General features: G+C 44.7%; 2 protein-coding genes and 1 long non-coding RNA gene across 6 annotated transcripts in view; 1 reads left to right on the top strand and 2 right to left on the bottom strand.

Moving 5' to 3' along the window:
• The window catches only part of LOC147872063 (uncharacterized), a 146,000-nt gene that overhangs the window by 52,635 nt on the left and 74,160 nt on the right, over nucleotides 1-19,205 (bottom strand). The gene's annotated exons all lie outside the window — the stretch shown is intronic.
• LOC147872067 (protein argonaute-2-like) overlaps nucleotides 1-19,205 on the top strand; it is a 53,515-nt gene that overhangs the window by 409 nt on the left and 33,901 nt on the right. The window contains exon 2 of one of the 4 annotated variants that reach the window (XM_087359260.1): nucleotides 1,783-1,910. The exons of 1 other annotated variant lie outside the window; for it this stretch is intronic. The gene's annotated coding sequence lies outside the window, so the exon portion shown is untranslated. Of the gene's footprint in view, nucleotides 1-1,782; nucleotides 2,129-14,417; nucleotides 14,436-19,205 lie in introns of those variants that run through there. 2 more of the 4 variants (XM_087359258.1, XM_087359263.1) reach the window with 2 other exon arrangements.
• LOC147872069 (kelch-like protein 10) lies at nucleotides 2,351-16,174 on the bottom strand. The gene is made up of 10 exons (XM_087359274.1): nucleotides 16,044-16,174; nucleotides 14,221-14,408; nucleotides 11,612-11,860; nucleotides 9,997-10,321; nucleotides 8,114-8,350; nucleotides 7,146-7,315; nucleotides 6,659-6,828; nucleotides 5,680-5,838; nucleotides 4,519-4,726; nucleotides 2,351-3,041 (listed from the first exon to the last, which is right to left on the bottom strand). The coding sequence occupies exons 2-10, from the start codon at nucleotides 14,403-14,405 to the stop codon at nucleotides 2,900-2,902; spliced, it is 1,845 nt and encodes a 614-aa protein (XP_087215400.1). The 5' UTR covers nucleotides 14,406-14,408; nucleotides 16,044-16,174; the 3' UTR covers nucleotides 2,351-2,899.

The raw sequence follows: 19,205 nt of genomic DNA, 5'->3' as shown, positions 1-19,205 counted from the left end.
AAACGTATAGCAGAAATGATGCTGTCATATGCTGACCACTCACCCCCGTCTATTGCCGAGGTCAAGAATGAGTAGGAGCTATACAAACTCTCCCCCCCCCCTCCCCCCCCCCCCCCCCCCAAGCGCCTACATAGTGCATAGTGGGACTGCTTTAATTCTACATTTTAGAGCAGAAATTATTACAAAATTCTCTATGTGTTATCTTCATGATGAATTACTCTCTAACATTCAGCGTTTAGCTATTGTAAACAATGTTCATAAAGCAAGTAAATTAAATTTTACTAATCGAAAACCTGTACATGCAGCAAAAAGTCAAAGTGAGACTGGACTCAGGAGACACCAACAGCGTTGAGATAGGTAGAGGTGTAAGACAGGGATGCTGCTTATCACCAATTCTTTTTAACCTGTACGGGGAGTGACTTGCCAAGGAAGCTCTGGAGGGAACACGAGACTTCAAAATTGGAGGAAGAGTGATAACGACTGTAGAGTATGCAGACGACTTAGTAGTATTGGCGAAGGAAGAGGAGGACAAGTTAGTGGAAACAGGTGGAGAGTATGGAATGGAAATCAACATTGAAAAATCAAAGGTAATGAGGATAGCACCGAGAGCAGAACCATTGAATGTTGTAGTTGGAAACCAACAGCTGGAGAATGTGGAGCACGACGGATGCTCTATGCACCAAGGAGGTAAAAGCAAGGATAGCCATGGCCAAGGCAGCTTTTGTCAAGAAGAGGATACTTCTCACTAGCAAGTTGGGCTTGGAGATGAAGAAGAAACTAGTGAAGTGTTACGTATGGAGTGTCGCGCTGTATGGAGCAGAGACTTGGACACTCAGGAAGAAGGAACAGAAATACCTGGAGAGTTTTGAAATGTGGTGTTGGAGAAGAATAGAGAAGATCAGGTGGACGGATCGAGTGACCAACGAAGAAGTATTGAGGAGAGTCTACGAGCAAAGAAACATTCTGCAGGCGATTACACGAAGGAAAGCTAACTGGCTGGGACATATTATGAGAAGGAGTGGTTTACTGAGTGATATCATCGAAGGCCAGGTTGAAGGAAAGCGAGGACTGGGAAGAAGACTGACACAGCTAACAACGATCTTAAACAAGGAAAGAAGATGAAGTTTCAGGAGTTAAAGCGAGAAGCCGAGAATAGGGACAACTGGAGAGCTCTTTTTGGGCAGAGCAATGGACCTGTCGTAAGACAGAACACTGAATAATAATAATAATTAAGGTGATGCGATTCCCCCACTCTGACTAACCTTCTGCATGTAGGTGGTAAGTACAATTAGCATTTCCTGCTTATAAAACACCTGATTTCTGATCCGTTAAGCAGTGGCTGTTACTGAAGCAAGATGATAGCAGCCCAACACGAGTTCACTATCATTTTCTTCTTATTCTTATTCTTAACTGTGTACAAACCTTAACAATTATGAATAGCTGAATCTAACTATAAATTCATAAACCCAGCCAAGTCTTTGTTGATGTTGCATAAGATTCTTTTATCAGAATTATTGGAGATCTTTTCTTTTTTTCAAGAATTCATAACAAATCACTGAAGAAAATTGTAAAAGGTACAGATTTTGTTATCCCTAAACTAAGGCAATCAAAAATGTTTTTTCCAACAGTATCGATCTTTCTGTGATGGTTCACCGCATTCTTGAAGCCTTTTCAGAACAGTGGTCTGGCAAAAGCAAAGTGTTTCCAATGCTTAATCATTGCCCTGTTGTTTTATCACAAATCCTGTGCATGACGTTATGAATGATTCATGACTAATTACAGGGGGCGTAGATCAAGATCCTCAGTGACACTCTTCAGCATCATGGATGTTTTCAAGGACATAATCACTAAGACCTAGAGAGAGACAGGAATACACATTAAGCTGGATGTTAGAGAAAAAGGTTGTGAGGGTAGGTGATGGACTGAACTGGCTGTGTGTTGCTTCCATTGACAATCTTGAGTGTTTGCAATCCTCTGTGTTATGCTTCTAGTACCACAGCTAGTGAGAAGAATCTCTTGAAGCCCTGTCACATATAGCTTATGCAAGATGTTGTTTTGTCAGCTGGATAAACCAACATACTTCACAGTACTTGGCCCCTGAAGCAATGAGGGGATGGGGCACAGCATGGTAATTATTCCATTCCATGAGGATGTAAAAATAATGATACAGTTTAATTTAACTGAACCACCAGTGGTTTCTGTATCTGGTGCAGTCGCCTGCCTGGTATCTGGTGGATTGGCTAATGCATATTTGTCTGTCCGTCCAGATTGAAGAACCTGAGATCAGATTTTCATTATATTTGTTAATAATGTGTACTCATTTGCTGAGGGCATCAATGTCAAATGTCCTTGAGCAGAAAACAAGGAGGAGAAATAATTTTTCCTTCTTTCCTGCAAACAATATTTCTCTTTATTTTATTTTCTTTTATAGATCCTACATCAATTCCCAGTTTTCTACATTATTTTCGTAAGGTACTTAATTAAAATTAATGTGTTCGTCGTGGTTGTAATCAACTGCAAACTACAGGCAACTCTCGGTTTACGAACGTTCGCTATAACGAACGTCACAAATCATTCAAAATTTCTTAAAGTCGCCAGTAGATAGAGTTCCTTATAAAACAAAATGCCAAACGTATAGTGAACATAATTGTAAAATGTAAAGAAATGAACTTTAAAAATGTATTTATTACAATAATTATCAGAAAATTATTATATGTTAATTAGTACGTGGTTTTAATGCTTTAAAATGGCTGCTAACGTATACGATATGTATCGTAAAAGCTCAGGAATGCAAGATGCACATAACGAACAAAACTTATAACGAACAACGTCTTGGAACGCAACTCGATCGTAAAACGAGAGTTGCCTGCTTTTTTACCCAAACCAACAATTTTTTACGTTACTCCGCCATCTTCTTTTTGCATTTCTCCTCCATTAATTTGTCTCTGTGTTTGTAGGCGTAATCTCTTGCGTTCGGTAGGTTCTTGATGACACAAGTCGACAGAAAGGATCTCCTAACATTCATGTTTGCCGCCTGGTACCTGCAATTTGAAATATTAAAAGTGAAATCAAACCCTTTTTCATCGTCCATCGGTATTATCTACACTGAAGACAATTTTTATCACATTTCGCGGACACAGTTACAGAAAATATGTAGCTCCACATGCGATGATGAATCTCATGAAGGAATGCGTCTTGACATAAATAATTTATTTAATAGAAACATAATTTGAATGTCAGTGCATTTATGTAAAGAAATTATTCATTTTCTTAAAAATATATAAACTTTTACTTCTGGGGTTCTAAAATATCAGAGATTTCGGTGTCGAATAAGCATAAAAGAATTATCTTTGCGAGTCGTAAAATGTTTTGCCCCAAAAATATCCATGTCTGATGGGTTGGCTCTGTCTTTGGGTTGAATGGGAAACTGCTTGAAGCTAAGGGCACAGCTTCCACCGGAATGTCGTTGCTTGTAATTTGTTTCCTGACAACCTAAACAAAAATTCCCCTAATCGGAATTCGATATACGATTGCCTCACCATATTTCAGAACAGTTCCCACGTGATCTTTCTTTCACTCATGCGCATAGAACCCCGGCCAACGTCCTATTATGACGTAATACATTTTATTACATTAAAGTGGAGGGAGAGGTTATGACTATTTTAAAACGCTGTCAAATGACTTGTGTTCTGCGCTAACTACGTTTCGTACACTTCATTAAGCCATTACCTTAGGTCAGAATAACAAATTTAATCACACACTTTCTTTGGAGAGATAAGCACGTCTTGTTTGAGACACGCCCATGACAATATTTCCCTCCTTTAGGAATATATTTTCAAAAAAATTTTGTCCCACCAAAAATAGTTCTGGAGAGGTTCTGCTACACGTAAGATAGACAAAAACCAAAATCAAACGAATTTCTGTGGGCTTTCTGGCTCTTGCACAAACAAGTGTGAAGAAATTTGTCTTCTGGGATGTTTTCGGAGCTCCTTACTCAATCCGTCAACAGATGGCAGGAGACTGTCAAACACGGCAAGAGACAGCCATTTTGAAATAAACTTCGATCAAAAATGGGAACATGAGACTAGCCTAAGACTTTGATGAAAGCGGAAGATTGTGGCGATGCTGATGTGTCGAAAGCCAGACACTTCCTGCCCAAGAGAGTGAGATTGGTCAGAGAAACTTAGTCAAAGAGCTTCTTATTAATGCAGTTACAGTTAGCGTCTGATTAGCATTTCCCAGTCATTCGCCCTCTGCTTTAACGATTCAGCTTGACCGCAACGTCGCCCTGCCTGCGTTCATTCTACCCTCTTCCTCTCACCCATTTTTCGCGTGCTGTATTCAAGTCCCTGATTAGCAGTAAGAACCTCTGAAACGTCGGTCAGTTTCTACGTCACTACACGGCGCAGCATCCGCAAGATCGCGGTTACCTTGACCGGAAATGATTCACTTCCTAGAGCTTTTCGAAAGTAACAGTTTGTGATTGTACAGTCCTGAACAATAAAAAAAGAAACAAACCATCGATTTTCCTTGTCATCGAAACATGCGACGCGGGATTCGGAGTGGCCCTTGTCAAAATATCTACTGATGACGAAGATCGTGTCGTCGAACACTTCTGCATTTAAATAATCTGAATAGACGTTCATGCCAGGGATTTCGGTCCACGTGTCTTCTGTAGGGTCGTACTTTTCGGTACTGAGCAGGGATGATGTCTCGTTGAGTCCTCCTGCACACACAAATTCCGTAATAGGCCACAGCATATAAAAAAGCTGCCAAAGGGAACTTATTCTAACCCCATTCAGCGGGGCCCTTCTTGATATTTGTAACTGTCACCTGGCCACGAAATGTTTGGTCTTTATGAAGCCACAAGTTTCATTACCTTATTCACAAAAGTCGATAGTTGACCTCTTCTCACATACTCTAGATCCTTAAAAACATTTTAATATTATACTTCCTTTTAAGATTATGTATCACAAGTGGTATCTTTCAACATTACCAATTATAACTTTCTAGATGTTTGTATTTCCCGTAACTTCAATGCTTAATCAACGGACTTTGCGCTCTTAAAATTTTTCGTAAACGGAAATGCAACGAAGAAAATTCATTCCCTTTTGCACTGTTAATATTAGTACGAGGAACGAAGTTAAGGATGAAATAGCTAAAATATTATTTTCGTACTTGTAGCATCAGGCAATTGCGCCTGACATCTGTCGTCTGCTTCATGAAACTACGTGCGAAATTAACTTTAAATATCAACACTAGATGGACTGTTCAAAAAGGCGTTACACAAACAAGTGACGAATATCAAAGACTGCGAAGGGACTGCTTTAAACCATCGGCTTTTTGGGGATAACAGCGCGACGAAACTGAATTTTCCTTGCTAAAAGAACAAAATATTTACCTTCAAAACTGGGACTGTGTGAAAAATGAGGCGTACCTTAATATAGATACCAGAAGAGATTATATAATGTTAGTTAGTTAGTTAAGTGTTCTTTGTGGAGAATTTAATCGAAACCACGAATCGGGTTTAAAATTACTGACAAACTGACTCTGTAATGACGGGAGAAAATCCTGTTGATAAAATCTCAGTCACTCTAAGAAAACCAGGAAAACATTTCACAATAGCGATTTCTGTAAGAAGGATAGAGGAGCATCCCTCGGAATGTCCAGAGTTCTCACCCAGGGCGTACAGGAAGCCATGGAAGGCGACGCAAGAAAGACTACGACGTTCAGAGAGCATTGGTCCAACGAACGTCCATCGGTCGGTGTCCGGGTCATAAACTTCCACCGAGTTTAGACAATTCTTATAATATGATCCACCAGCGACGTATATTTTGTCTGAAACAAATTAGCTATAATTAAAGTGGTCCATGCAGAGCACAGACATGGGACAATCCCTACTTAAATTTGTAAATCTATTAAGTCCCCCTTCGAGTCACGGAAACTGCACAGACACGGCCGTCTCTGTTCATTTGTTTCTTTGTTTCGAATGGAGACAGTCAGCGTGTCAAAGGAAACGAGTTTAACTGATAAAATTTAATATAAACAGCACAAAGTGCTTACATTAATGCGTAATGGAAATCTTCTGTGAAATGAATTTTATTAAATTTGGTACCGGAGATGAACGGTACGAGGTGCCAAAATTTGCTCTACATTTATAATAAAATGTGCTATTTACATGAGATTATTAACCGTCTCAAAAACATATTAAATCTATATTATATGAGAGCCAGTTTGATAGTTTGATGGTTGCTTACACTCAATCCTAGTTTACAATAAAAAGGCAGAAGACCATGTCGAGGGACAGCTTACGAGAGCAGAAGAAACCATCACGCACTCGGAACTTCAAGCCGTTGCTGTCTGTGAAATAACGTAGTAAGCAGCACGGATAAAAGAATTGGTTATTAAAGGATTTTGGGTTAATGGAACTAAGTTCAAGAGCGAAGAGGAATGCCTTGAAGATGAAGGCGTAAAGTTCGTCTGAAACGTCGGCAGAAGCCAAACGACGGCCATCTTTATACTCCCCGCCGTGAGAACCTCAAATCCCGCGATTCCTTCAACATTTCTTGCGTTCTCACACGCGGACAGACAGACAGACAGACAGACGCCTCGCCTTCTGCTCTAATTCACACATTTATATTTAACAGCATTTACGTACCATTCAGTACAGCTGCACTTGCACTGGATCGCCCTGTGTTCATGGGAGCGATCCACGACCACTGGTTTGTCTCGCAGTCGTATCTTTCGGCCGTTCTGTGAATCCGTGTATAATCTCCACCGCCAATGGCGAACACTGCACCTCGCAGAACTGCCACACTTAATCTGCGTCTGAAATGGTAAAAGTACACGCTCAGCTATGCTCATTTACTGCTGATTCAGATGCATTTCCTCTCGCAGAACGCAATTGTTCGCTTGACAATGTTAAATCTTAACTCAAATGAATTAAAATGCAAATCGCATTCTTAAAACCAACTTTGTCTCAAAAGTCCTCCGACCTATTCACACTTCGCACGATGATCCTGTGTGTGAGTGGTACAATTTTAAATCCCCTGCCCAGATTTATATTTTGACTAAGAGAGCGACTATCAGCTTTTGAAGAAGGACTGTGCTCCAAGGATTTCTTTAGCTAGAAATCTGCATCTTACCTTCGGGCATTCATAGGCGCCACCTCGCGGCATGTCTTCGTAACAGCGTTGAAGCAGAGACATGAGTCTAAGTCTTTCCTGTCGTATAAACCTCCGATGACGTAAATGTCGAAACCGACCACTGCCGTGCCATGGTTCATTCGAGGACCGATCGAGTCGACCCCCTCCACCTGCAGGAACGACAGGTAATGGTTTTACGTTTCTTTGGGTCATTCGGTCTACTGATGTGAAGTCCTTACATTAGAGGCCAAGCGACCAACCACTGGAGCAGAGGTGCAACCGAAATTGCTACACCGTGGAGGGAGGCACTCGACAAAGACCGCGAGAAATTCACTTGGAGCGAAGGTGGAAACAGGAAGACCCGAGGAGAAGCTCTCGTCAAGTTCGACAGACAAATGTAGAATTAATTTCACGTTCGTAAGATGGCAAAGACAGATTTTGGTGTTTTGGGTTTTTCGACGCAAAGCTGGAGGCAGTACGTCCCCCACCCCACCCCAAACAGTGTGTCAGCCTTCTAATTCACGAGGCGTTACCACGCAGATGGCCAGCATCGACACTGATCAGTGCTTCTTTTATTACGTTGAAATCCACTGACGATCACCGATGACTTCGTTCCATGTCGAAAATCAGCAGACAGGTCGCCATGACAGTTGAAGTAGGACGCTTATTGTAAACGGTATTTAAGGAAAACTTCACATCCTTGGTCGATTCCTATTAGAACTTACATTGTACGTGAGACTCAGCAGTTGTGTGATTTATGTATTTATTTATTCTTTTTAATTCATGTCTTTGGAGCTCCTCTTAAAAAAGGGTTCACTGCTAATGGAAATAAAGAGGCTAAGAGGTCCTTGTGATTAAGTTTAAATAAACAATTACTTCGTAAAAATTAGCAAAAAGTAGGAAAAGTAGTTTTTGTCGTAGGCGTCATTTAATAAGGCACGGTAAGAGTCGAAATCTGTGCAACTCACCACAGTCCACCGGTGTGCTCGTGCGTCGTACGCTTCGATCACATCTGAAAGCCTTCCGTCGCGATACCCACAAATAGCAAACAGAATGTCCTGAGGGATTCGCGGGCGGGCAATCCTTGGTGTCACGAGGTCCTTGTCGTCCTTCGGCAACCTTTCCACGTCGTCCAGGAATTCGAGCGTCTCCGAGATCAAGGGTCTGCACGCCTCGTTTTCAGTCACGTAAGGGTGATTTGATACCTGTTGAACAGTTCAATGTGGACCTTATGAACTCTTAGGAAGTGATGTCATGTTCCAATGCAGAGGACATAAGAAATTCACAAATAATTTGGTTCTGAAATCACCGAAATAGACTGTGACATATACAGGAAAATATGTTTTTTGGTTTATTTAACGACGCTCTTAACAAATGCACAGGTTGAGGGGAGAAGCGAAAACAAGGTTAAATCGATCTTAGAGGAAACTATTGAAATGTGTTTTAACCGAAAGTTAAATACTTCAGTAAGGGCTGCATTTTGAGTTACATTAAAAATTGTAATTTATTCATCGTCTCTCCCGTGCGAGATGCACATTCTTTTTGATTCGATAACTTTAATTAGTCGTCAAAATTACGTAACATCGAAAGGAAATTATGACAATTGGTTGCTTCGAGTTTCAAGGGAGGCAACCTTCTGCATGTTGATTATTGGGTTGAAGGCCCGTCAACACAACAGCTTGTGGTTATGGGCTCGATGTCTATTAAGAGCCATTGCATGTTTCGACCTTAATTGGTCATCATCAGATATTTTTCTTTAAGTGTTCGAAACTAGTAGATACGAATGATAAGGTGTAAAGACATTTGACGAAGATAACATTTTCATGGATCCGTGCGATTGTTTCACAAATATTCGTGAGAGGTGAGAGCCTGAAATCACAGGGAATTTGACCTAGAGTAGAAACGTCTTTTCTCTGGGGTTAAAGCTCGTTATGAAATGGAAGAAAGAATACCATAAGTTGTAAGGTTGGTTCGTGAGAGTACGTTTAAAATGTTAGAATGTTAAAGTTGTCTATGAATTTGAAGCCCCTGGGGTAATTTATTTTCGGAGGTAGAACGAAGCCTTCTTGCTGCACTTTTTGGATATCTGTTGTCCCTATGTGGTCAATCAGCTGAAGATTATCATGCTAAGTGTTCATCGTCGGAGATGCGTGAAATTATTATAGCAGCTAAGATACGCTTCTTATGGCAATAGGATCTTTGGTTAAGTTGAACGCTGAGCCAGAAGACGTGATTATCTGTTGGGGGATTTTCCTATTCAAGCTGAGTGGACGTTTGAATGCAGTTAACGGTGGAATCCTGTAGTTGAACTGAGACACGTAATCGATCTTAATAAACGCTGAGACTGTAATAAAAAATTGTAGCGCCGACGGACTATCAAACTTACAGACGATGAATAAAAGGCGATTATTAACACCAACCTCATATCTGAATAAAAGGACTAATCGAATATTTGTTTTGCACATACTCACATGTATGCGAGCGTGTTACCAGTGGCATTCCACAGGTAGTTACTGTAACCATGGTAACTAAGGGAATCTGGGGATTTCTTACGCAGGAAATTTTGCCCGGAATAAGGCATTGAAAACATTGTTCAATTTTCACGATGGTATTATAACATTTTAACCAGAATCGGAATATGTCAACAGAATCTGTTAAAGCTCTTCAGCATTAAATCTAATGAATATCCGTTCAGACGTTCTCGAGCTGGAACTGCGGACAGACAGACGGACACGTGACGAAGAAAAAGGCTCCAGATTTGTATTAATTAGTTATGAACACGTGTGAATATTGAATTAAAATGCGGGCTTCACTTCCTATAGACATCCACGATTTCAGGGGCAATACTGACCTCCTTGAAAACTTTTGTGTCCAGACGTCCCAGTCTGACGCCCTTCAAAAGGTCCGCGATATGACCTTTCCTGTTGTTCGGGTCGTGGTTGATCCACCGGAGAATGCACTCCCACACAACTCTCTCGTCCCTCACGTTCAGTTCCTCGGACTCGATTATCGCTTGCAGCTCCTCTGCAGGCAGTTCCAGCAGTTCTTCGCTCTTCTGAGACACTTCCACGAAGTGGCGCAGAACGAGGCTACGAGCACGAGTCTCAAGGTCGGCGCAGGCGAGTGTAAGAGCCGACTCAGATTCGATCTCCTTCGAACTCTGAGATATTGAAACCCTGCAGCAGGAACTGGATTCTCAAGGATATGCACACCACAGTATTTCGCCTTCAGTTTTTACCTTAGCCCTTTGAAGCCCGAATGAGTGAGACTGAGAGCAGACACGTGGAGAAGCAACGATGAGATACGCTCCGTTTAACCGGAGGAAAATAGAAAGTTTTCGGCTCTGAAGGTTCCCAGGCAATGCCCGCTCGTCCTCGTGAAAAGGTTATAGGTTGAAACAAGGGCTTGGCGTACGCAAGTGAAGAAGGCAGTGAGATGAGGAGTGTAGAACTTTTAATTCTGGCATTAAGCTTGGCGAAACGACGTTTTGGTAACTGTGTATGTTAATCCTGTGAAACCTCGTTTAAGCGGACTATGTGGGGGAACCCCGGGTCGGATGAGCGAGGGAAAAGGGAACGTGGTCATGGATAAGAACAAATACCTAGAGACTCAATACAAATTTTCCTCGGCAGCAGATGATGAGGGCGTTTCGCTCGCACAAGCCGATGGTAAAAGTCACTCGTGAGCGCTGTTCGAAGGAGTCCCTGAACTAAAAGAGTGAATTTATAAGTCATTCTGTCCATCGCATGAACTGGAGGTTCTGGTGTGATTCTGTCGATGTCAGTTGATTTGCTTGCTGTGTTGTCCTGAACAAGAAGGAATAAGGGTTCAGCACCTACGGGACCCAGCGGGTCGGTCTTTGTCTTTGCCGCATAATAACCAATTCTCTAAATGTCCTAAAGTGTTCATAATAATCAGCAAAACCTGTGGTGAGGTTAGATCAATGAATTCTACCGCGTGGACATCGCTTTAAACACTCTCGCCGATGGAAATCCAATCGCAACCGATCTGGTTGAAATTCGGTCGCTTAATGCGGGAATCGGATAATCGAGGCTCGGTTAACAGAGGTTTTGCTGTATGCAGAAAATGTGGGGCTCAATGTTGATTTTGATTTTGGGAGAATTATGTAAGAAGCAAGGAATTCCGCAGAGAAAGAAAGAAAGAAGAAAAGGAATTCGAGAGGAAGACAGATTTAATTATGACCATGAAATAGGTCATGATTCACGTTCTACATGGTGAAATTAGTCATCTGCTCGTCGTAATAACGATCGAAATATATGCAGTTAAATCAGAAAATTTAAATTACAGGCACATTAATAACAACCTGCCAAAGTTTATAATTTGCCGAGTCCTCAGTAAGAGGCTTTAATCTCCGACCCGGCACTCGACTGCTCTCTTGAGTAAATGTGATTCGCTCCAGCGACGAAGACTGGCGTCACAGCGAATGACAAATGAACATCAATTACCTTGCGAAATGCATGATGCCGACACAGTTGTCGACGTCCATCGCGTTCTTGAGGAAGTCGCAGCATACTTTAGGCACGTCCGGATTACACAAGTACTCAGCCGCCTCAAGCAGCTGACGAGCGTTGTCGGAGTGGATGTCCACCTCGCGAAAATAAATATAATCCAGTATCTGGATCATCACATCTGAGCTGACTCCGTGGAGGAGAATGTCAGTCTCCTCACTGGTGTTCTGTGTCGTGAAGAGGTTCCTGAAACATCAGGAAGCATTCGTTAATTTAAACTGATTTCGAGAAACGGCGAGCAGAAAATTACAAGAAAAGCTCATAAAGTTTAAGTTTTATAACCCACGTAGCTAAATAAAAGTATCCTTCTGTCAATGTTGTGGATGAATTATTGTTATCTGAAGATTCAAAAACTCCCAGAACGTGTACTAATGGGACCAGATTAACTGCGAGGGGTTCAAGAGCGGGCGTAGGCTTAACAGAATATAACTTACGAATCGGATGCTCACAGAAAACAGTTTAGGTCAGTACCAGAAAATAACCCTCGAATCTTCGAAGAAATATCTGCGGTTATAACAACTACTACAGAAATTTTAAAGTCAACCAGCAAATTAACACAAATATTTCAACATACATCGCAGGTTGTACATTCCACTGATTGAACAGTTCGTAATAACTTACTACCTAAGTAACTAGATGGCTTACTGAACCCGAATGTTCATCACCGAATTAACCAAAGCCCTCCACCGGACCCTGTCCTGGGCCAACGAAATCCAGAGTCCTTCAACTCCTATCTCCCATAGATTCCGCGTGACATTATCCTCCCATCTACGTCTAGGTCTCCCCAGAGGTCTCTTCCCCTCAGGCTTCCCAAATAGTGGACCCAACCAACTAGATGGCTTACGGAACCCGAAGGTTCATCACCGAATTAACCAAAGCCCTCCACCGGACCCTGTCCTGGGCCAACAAAATCCAGTCTCCTTCAACTCCTATCTCCCATAGATCCCGCCTGAGATTATCCTCCCATCTACGTCTAGGTCTCCCCAGAGGTCTCTTCCCCTCAGGCTTCCCAACCACCTCTTGTCCCATCCATGCGCGCTACATGTCCCGCCCATCTCACTCTTCTCGACTTAATCACCCTGACAATACTGGGGGAGGATTACAGATTTTTAAGCTCATCATTATGCAGTTTTCTCCATGCCCCATCGTCTTCTCTCCTAGGCCCAAATATCCTCCTCAACATCCGATTCTCAAACACCTGCAATCTGTGTTCTTCCCTCTGAGTGAGAGACCATGTTTCGCACCCATACAAAACAACAGGTAAGATTATTGTTTTGTATATTTTAATTTTCAGGTTCTTAGAAATCAGACCGGAAGCCAAAATGTTTTGAACTGAGAAGTAGCAAGCATTTCCAGAATTTAGTCTCCTCCTAACTTCCTCATGAGTGTCATTTTGATTTGTTATTGTTCCCAGATATTTGAACTTTGTAACCCTTTCAAATGACTTATTAGCTACCCTAAGATAATTTTGCCCGCCTGTCTGCTGACGACGAGATAACAACATGTTCTTAGATTTTTCTGAATTTCCTTCTAGCCCCACCTTTCTACTAGCCTCTAGCAAAACTTCAGCGTTCGTCTTTATTGTATTCATATCGTCCCCCAATAAATTAACATCAGCAGCAAATGCCAATAGCTGATGTGTCCCATTCAATTGCAAACCCTCCTGCCTATCATGGACTTTCCTGATGGCATATTCTAGCGCAAAGTTAAAGAGCAAGGGAGACAAAGCATCTCCTTGTTTTAGACCGTTTTTGATGAAGAATGTCTCAGAAACAAATTTACCTACTCGAATTTTGCTACAGGTTTCATTTAAGCACATTTTTATTAGACTCCCTAGCTTCGTTGGTAGAACAGTTCGTAATATGAAATCCATTTGTTCTGTCGAAACATTTTCACTTCTCATTTCAAGAACGCACCAAATCTTTATTTAAAACTCAAGCAGATTTACGAATCCACAAATTCTCGAACGATTCTCTCCTGCCAATGAAACATTTCTCGCGAAGACATTTGTTACAGTTTATTATATTTCAGACAGAGCAACTCACAGCAGCTTTAAATATTCTGGACAATGGCGTGACGAAGGTGCATTGCCAACTTTCTTCTGGACTGAGTCGGTCGTCTTTATGTGTTAAAACCAAGACGTTTTGGAAATGGATTTTATTTCTCCCTCCAGATCGATTGACAGTCACCTTGGTACAATCGCACTTAAAAATTAGTACAAAAAACCACGTACGTCTTCTGGGATGTTGTCTCGTAGAAATTATCGGACGTTTCAGAGGTGCTTACTGCCTCCATCATCAAGGAAAGAAGGCAGTAAGTACGTCTGAAATGCCACTCGTTTCTACGGCGCAACGTCCAGAAGATATTCTTCTTCTTCTTCCTCACCGCCGTGAGATTTCATGACAATGAACAAATAACAAAAGACATTCAGCCGTATAAAAATACAGGTTTCGGCATGAAAGGGGATAAAATATTTCACATACGAATTGAGGTCTGTTAAGTCCTTATTTCACGTATTAATCAACTACGTCAGTAAATAAACAAACCTGAAATATTCGCTGTGCATCGACAGCATTACTCTGTGGACTGGGAAGACGCCGCCGTCCTCCGACCTCAACACCGCGTCAGAAAAGAGGTTCCTCTCTCTTAGTTTATTCAGACGGACCAATGCTTTGGTGCATGTGCACCTGTCGTCATCTTGAGAACGGCTGTGACTTTGGTTTGACTCCATCTCCTGAAAAACAGTCGATCGCTGTTACAGGTTTTTCTTCATACTGACGGGTGTTCACATCAACTGAGAGTGACTGAGAGGGAACACGGCACTGAGAATAGTATCTGGTCCTGCGGAAGAGTTACTGACAAGGGAATGGCGAAAATTGCATAATATGGAGCTTTATAGATCTCTTCACTAATTAAAAAGTTGTAGGCTATCAGATCAAGGGTGTTGAGATGGACGGGACATGTAGAACGCATGGCAGAGACAAGAAATGCAACTCTTTAATCGGAAGACCTGAAAATAAAAGGTCATTTGAGAGTCCTCTGCGTTGCTGGGATAATATTAAAATGGATCTTAGAGAAGTGGGGAATGAAGGTGTGGCTTAGAGGCGGGATCTTGGAAAGACGAACACGAAACTTCATGTTTCATAGAATTCGAGATTTGATTACCTAGTTAGATTCTCAAGCACGACTTCGACTCCACGGACTCAGTTTGTTTCTTTGTTACAGAAATGCCTGTTGAGATCCAACACAAAATGACAAAGCTCTAAATGTGACATATTTTTTTATTTGTAGTGTTCTGTCTGACGACAGGTCCATATGAACAGGATCCTTCCATCCTTTTCTCGGACTGGGACCTGTTCATATACATTCTTGGCAGAGATGATCAGAAGTGGTTTGCCATTGCCTTCTTCTGTGTGTGAGTGGAGTAATTGTTGGGATGCCACGGAGAAACCGGGGAAGCCCCCGGAGGAAAACTCCGTGATGCCTAGACCACGGCCTTGCCCAACACAAGTTATAAATTTGAGCACCACCGGGAATTGAACCCAGGACCCCAGGCTTACAAGGCTAGTGTTCTGACCACTAGACCACTGTGGCGGTCTAAATGTGACATATAACAAACTAATCAGACGGCTTACGGAACACGAAGTTTCAACACCGAATTAACCAGAGCCCTCCACCGGACCCTGTCCTGGGCCAACAAAATCCAGTCTCCTTCGACTCCTATCTCCCATAGATCCCGCCTGAGATTATCCTCCCATCTACGTCTAGGTCTCCCCAGCGGTCTCTTCCCCTCAGGCTTCCCAAATAGTGGACCCAACCAACCAGATGGCTTACGGAACCCGAAGGTTCATCACCGAATTAACCAAAGCCCTCCACCGGACCCTGTCCTGGGCCAACAAAATCCAGTCTCCTTCAACTCCTATCTCCCATAGATATCGCCTGACATTATCCTCCCATCTACGTCTAGGTCTCCCCAGCGGTCTCTTCCCCTCAGGCTTCCCAAATAGTGGACCCAACCAACCAGATGGCTTACCGAACAAGAAGGTTCATCACCGAATTAACCAACGCCCTCCACCGGTCCCTGTCCTGGGCCAACAAAATCCAGTCTCCTTCAACTCCTATCTCCCGTAGATCCCGCCTGAGATTATCCTCCCATCTATGTCTAGGTCTCCCCAGCGGTCTCTTCCCTTCAGGTTTCCCGACCAGTAGCCGGTGCACACCTCTCGCCTCATCCATGCGCGCTACATGCCCAGCCCATCTCTTTCTTCTCTAACTAAGGGCAGATTCCTGCGCAAGCGCAATACATCGTCCTTTGCTACAATTGCAAATAATATAAAAACAATAATGAAAATTTATAGGAATCGCTTACCTCAAACTTTATTCAATTGTAAGAGACCACGACGTCCACCGGCAATTATCAATTTAATCAAAAATAAAATGGAGTATCACAGATTTCTTAATAATTCTTTTATAAGAAAAGTACTCGTGATATTCTAAAAGGATTTAACAGCACAAAATTATCTTCTCTACGACGCACTTTTTCTACAAGCGATTCACAGCTCAGCTCTTTCCACACTAACGAAAGCGGATTGTTGACGGCGATAATGAAACACAACAATGCCGAGTAAACAGATGACGTAACAATTAGTTTCTTAGGTAAAAGAACGGAGTGCAATACGGTTCATTCGGGCTATTTTACTGCATGCATAAGAAACGAGAAAAGAGCCTTACGGCATGCTCAGGCAAGATTGTTGCAGGCGTGGGTTAGAAATTCGAATAATTGTTCTTACATTGTTGTAGACGCAGGTGTTCATATAAAAGCTGACCATTGTCACCTAGGTAGGGACGATGCTTGCGCTTGCGCAGGCCTCCGCCCTCAGTTAGCTTTTTGGTTGGAGTGATTGGCTTTAGTGTGTGGTGAGTGGAGTGAGAGTACAGTGGTTGGAGTGGCCGGTAGTTGGGAGTGGAGCCCCCCCCCGGCACAGCCTGGAGAGAGGTAGGGACGATGCTTGCGCTTGCGCAGGCCTCCGCCCTCAGTTAGCTTTTTGGTTGTGTCCAGTGGGACTCGTGCCGAACGAGGGCTGCCAGAGGTCGCCCAAGGGCAACCGAGAACGACCGATGTTCAGCAGGCCAGCCGAGGCCGTCCCCAAAAGACGGCCAAATCGGCACAACGAGTGGTTAGACTACTCGGCTACCCTGACTGAGGTTTTCCGTGCTTTTCCTCAGTTGTAAGGCGAATGCCAGGGTATAACTTAATAGGGGCACGGCCCGCCACCCCCACCCCGATCACGGAGGCCATCAGCTGAATTGATCTTCCCCCCATGCCGCAGAGGCCTTCAGCCGAAACGGCCCCTCCCTCTCTGGGTTCAAACCCCAGAGATCCAACCAACCAAATTCCTTTGGACAACTTGCCTGACGGGATGACCTCCCATCAGCAGCAACGGATCCCAGTTGTAATGGTCGAGGCTCCCGCCACGACGAAACCCCATTAGCGTTAGCGAAATTTCCGTTTTTTTTAAATTAAGACCGTTTACCATTTCCAGCAATGCGCCTTGTGCGCAGGAATGGTTTCACCTAGGTAGGGACGATGCTTGCGCTTGCGCAGGCCTCCGCCCTCAGTTAGCTTTTTGGTTGGTTTGTTGGTTGGTCCATATTTACAGACGCCATCGCGGCGGAAAAGCAAAGACAGCGGGCAGCAGTGGCAGCAGCATTAAATACAGCAGCTACGACCGTGGTCGGAGGGCCTACTCGAGCCAACACTGGCAAGAGGAAAGCCAAAGAGTTGGACTTGTCCAATTCGAGCGGTTCGTTGGAACCCGCATCCAGGCGCCCGACGCCCGGGCCACTGTCCGGAGCCCAGTCACCTTCTCTGCCGGCACCGGCAAAAGTTCATCGGCCCGATGGACCGTCGGTAGCAGCAACATCATCCACCGCTTCCATGAGCAGGACAGTGCAGCCCTCAGCCAAGGGACCCGGCTCCCAGCCGGGACCCTCTTCCTCGATGGAGGTGACTGGGGACCTGTCCGGGCCGCTCACTGGTGTGTCATCTGACGCCGCTTCTTCTTCCAACGCTCAAGTGGACAAAACGGCTCCGGGGGAGCGCCGTAACAAAACCCCGGTGTACGTCTCTGGGGTGAAGGACGTATGCAGCTTCCTGCATAGGATTCGCGCGGAGTTGGCCTGCGGGATCGTGGCGCAGATGAAGGGAGACCTTCTGGCTCTTGTGCCTGAGACCGCCGACGGGTTCCGGGCCACCGTCAGGGTCCTGCGGTCCCTCGATGAGGGCGAGGGTGTGAGTTTTCACACATTCTCCCTCCCTGAGGATCGGTGCGTGCGCCTGCTGATTAAAAACCTGGGAGTGCGCATGCCTGAGGCCGAGGTACGCGAGGAGCTGGCCGCCATGCACATTGCTGTGCAGGGGGTCATGCAACTGCGATCGAGGCGCCGGGCCATGGACCAGGACGGTGACCGTCCCCTTACGCCACACTTTATAGTGTCGATAGCACGAGGCCCCGACGTGGCGAAAGTGCGTTCCCTTACTGAGATCTGCGGTCTGCGGGTCAAGGTAGAAACATATGTTGCACCAAAGGGGCCCATGCAGTGTAAACGGTGCCAACGCTTCGGGCACACGCAGCGGAACTGCGGTTATGCACCCAGGTGCGTGGCCTGCGGGGACGCTCACCCATCCGGGTCGTGTGCCACCCCCAAGCAACAACTTAAGTGCTGCAGCTGCGGAGGCAACCACACTGCGAACTATAGAGGTTGCAGTAAGTGGAAGGAAGCCAAGACGGCCGCTGCACAGCGTGCGAAAGGGGATCGCGGCCGAAAGGACGACGTCTCCACGCGCCTGCCAGCGCCCAAATCGGCGCTAGCTAAGCCTTCCCTCGAGCAGGAGAACTTGGGCCCTGGGTGGAACCACGTGGTCCGTGGTGGCCGCGTCGTCAAGGCTGCGGCTATGAAGAACCCCGCCCCAACGCCAACTGGAGCCATTGTACAGACTGAGCGGCAGACTATCCCCAAGGGCGGCCGTGCCAAGCCCGCTCGTCCTGTGGCGCCGGTGGCAAATCCCACAGCACCTGCTCTCAAGAAGACTGACCCCACCCCACCCAAGGGTCAATCACCGCTCCAGGACATCTCAGATATCCTGGAAACCCTCTCACCACGGGTCTGCATTGAGTTGACACGACGTCTCCTCGCCGCGATCCATTCACTCCCCCCCGGGGGGTCTCGTCCGCGAGCCCTCCTCAAAACCGTTCTCCTCTTCATGGCCGACAATGACTGCACGGCCTAGAGGACACGGTAGCAAGGCCTTGCGGCTGGCTTACTGGAACGCCGACGGTGTCCGCGACAGGAAGCTGGAGCTGGAGCAGTTCCTCGGTGACTACGGAGTCGATGTTTGCCTCCTGAACGAGACGCACCTCACGTCGGGTCGGGCCTTGAGGTTCGCGAACTACGTTTGCCACCGTACGGACCGCCCGACGCTAGGGGGTGGCACAGCGATCCTTGTCCGCAGGGGCATTGATCATTACCC

Source organism: Zootermopsis nevadensis, unplaced genomic scaffold (genome assembly GCF_977971745.1).
Source record: "Zootermopsis nevadensis isolate Lab colony 2312 unplaced genomic scaffold, Znev_1.0 Znev_ptg000031l, whole genome shotgun sequence".
Lineage (NCBI taxonomy): Eukaryota > Metazoa > Arthropoda > Insecta > Blattodea > Termopsidae > Zootermopsis > Zootermopsis nevadensis.
The sequence above is the reverse complement of the archived record's forward strand: the minus strand, read 5'-3'. Positions and strand labels throughout refer to the sequence as shown.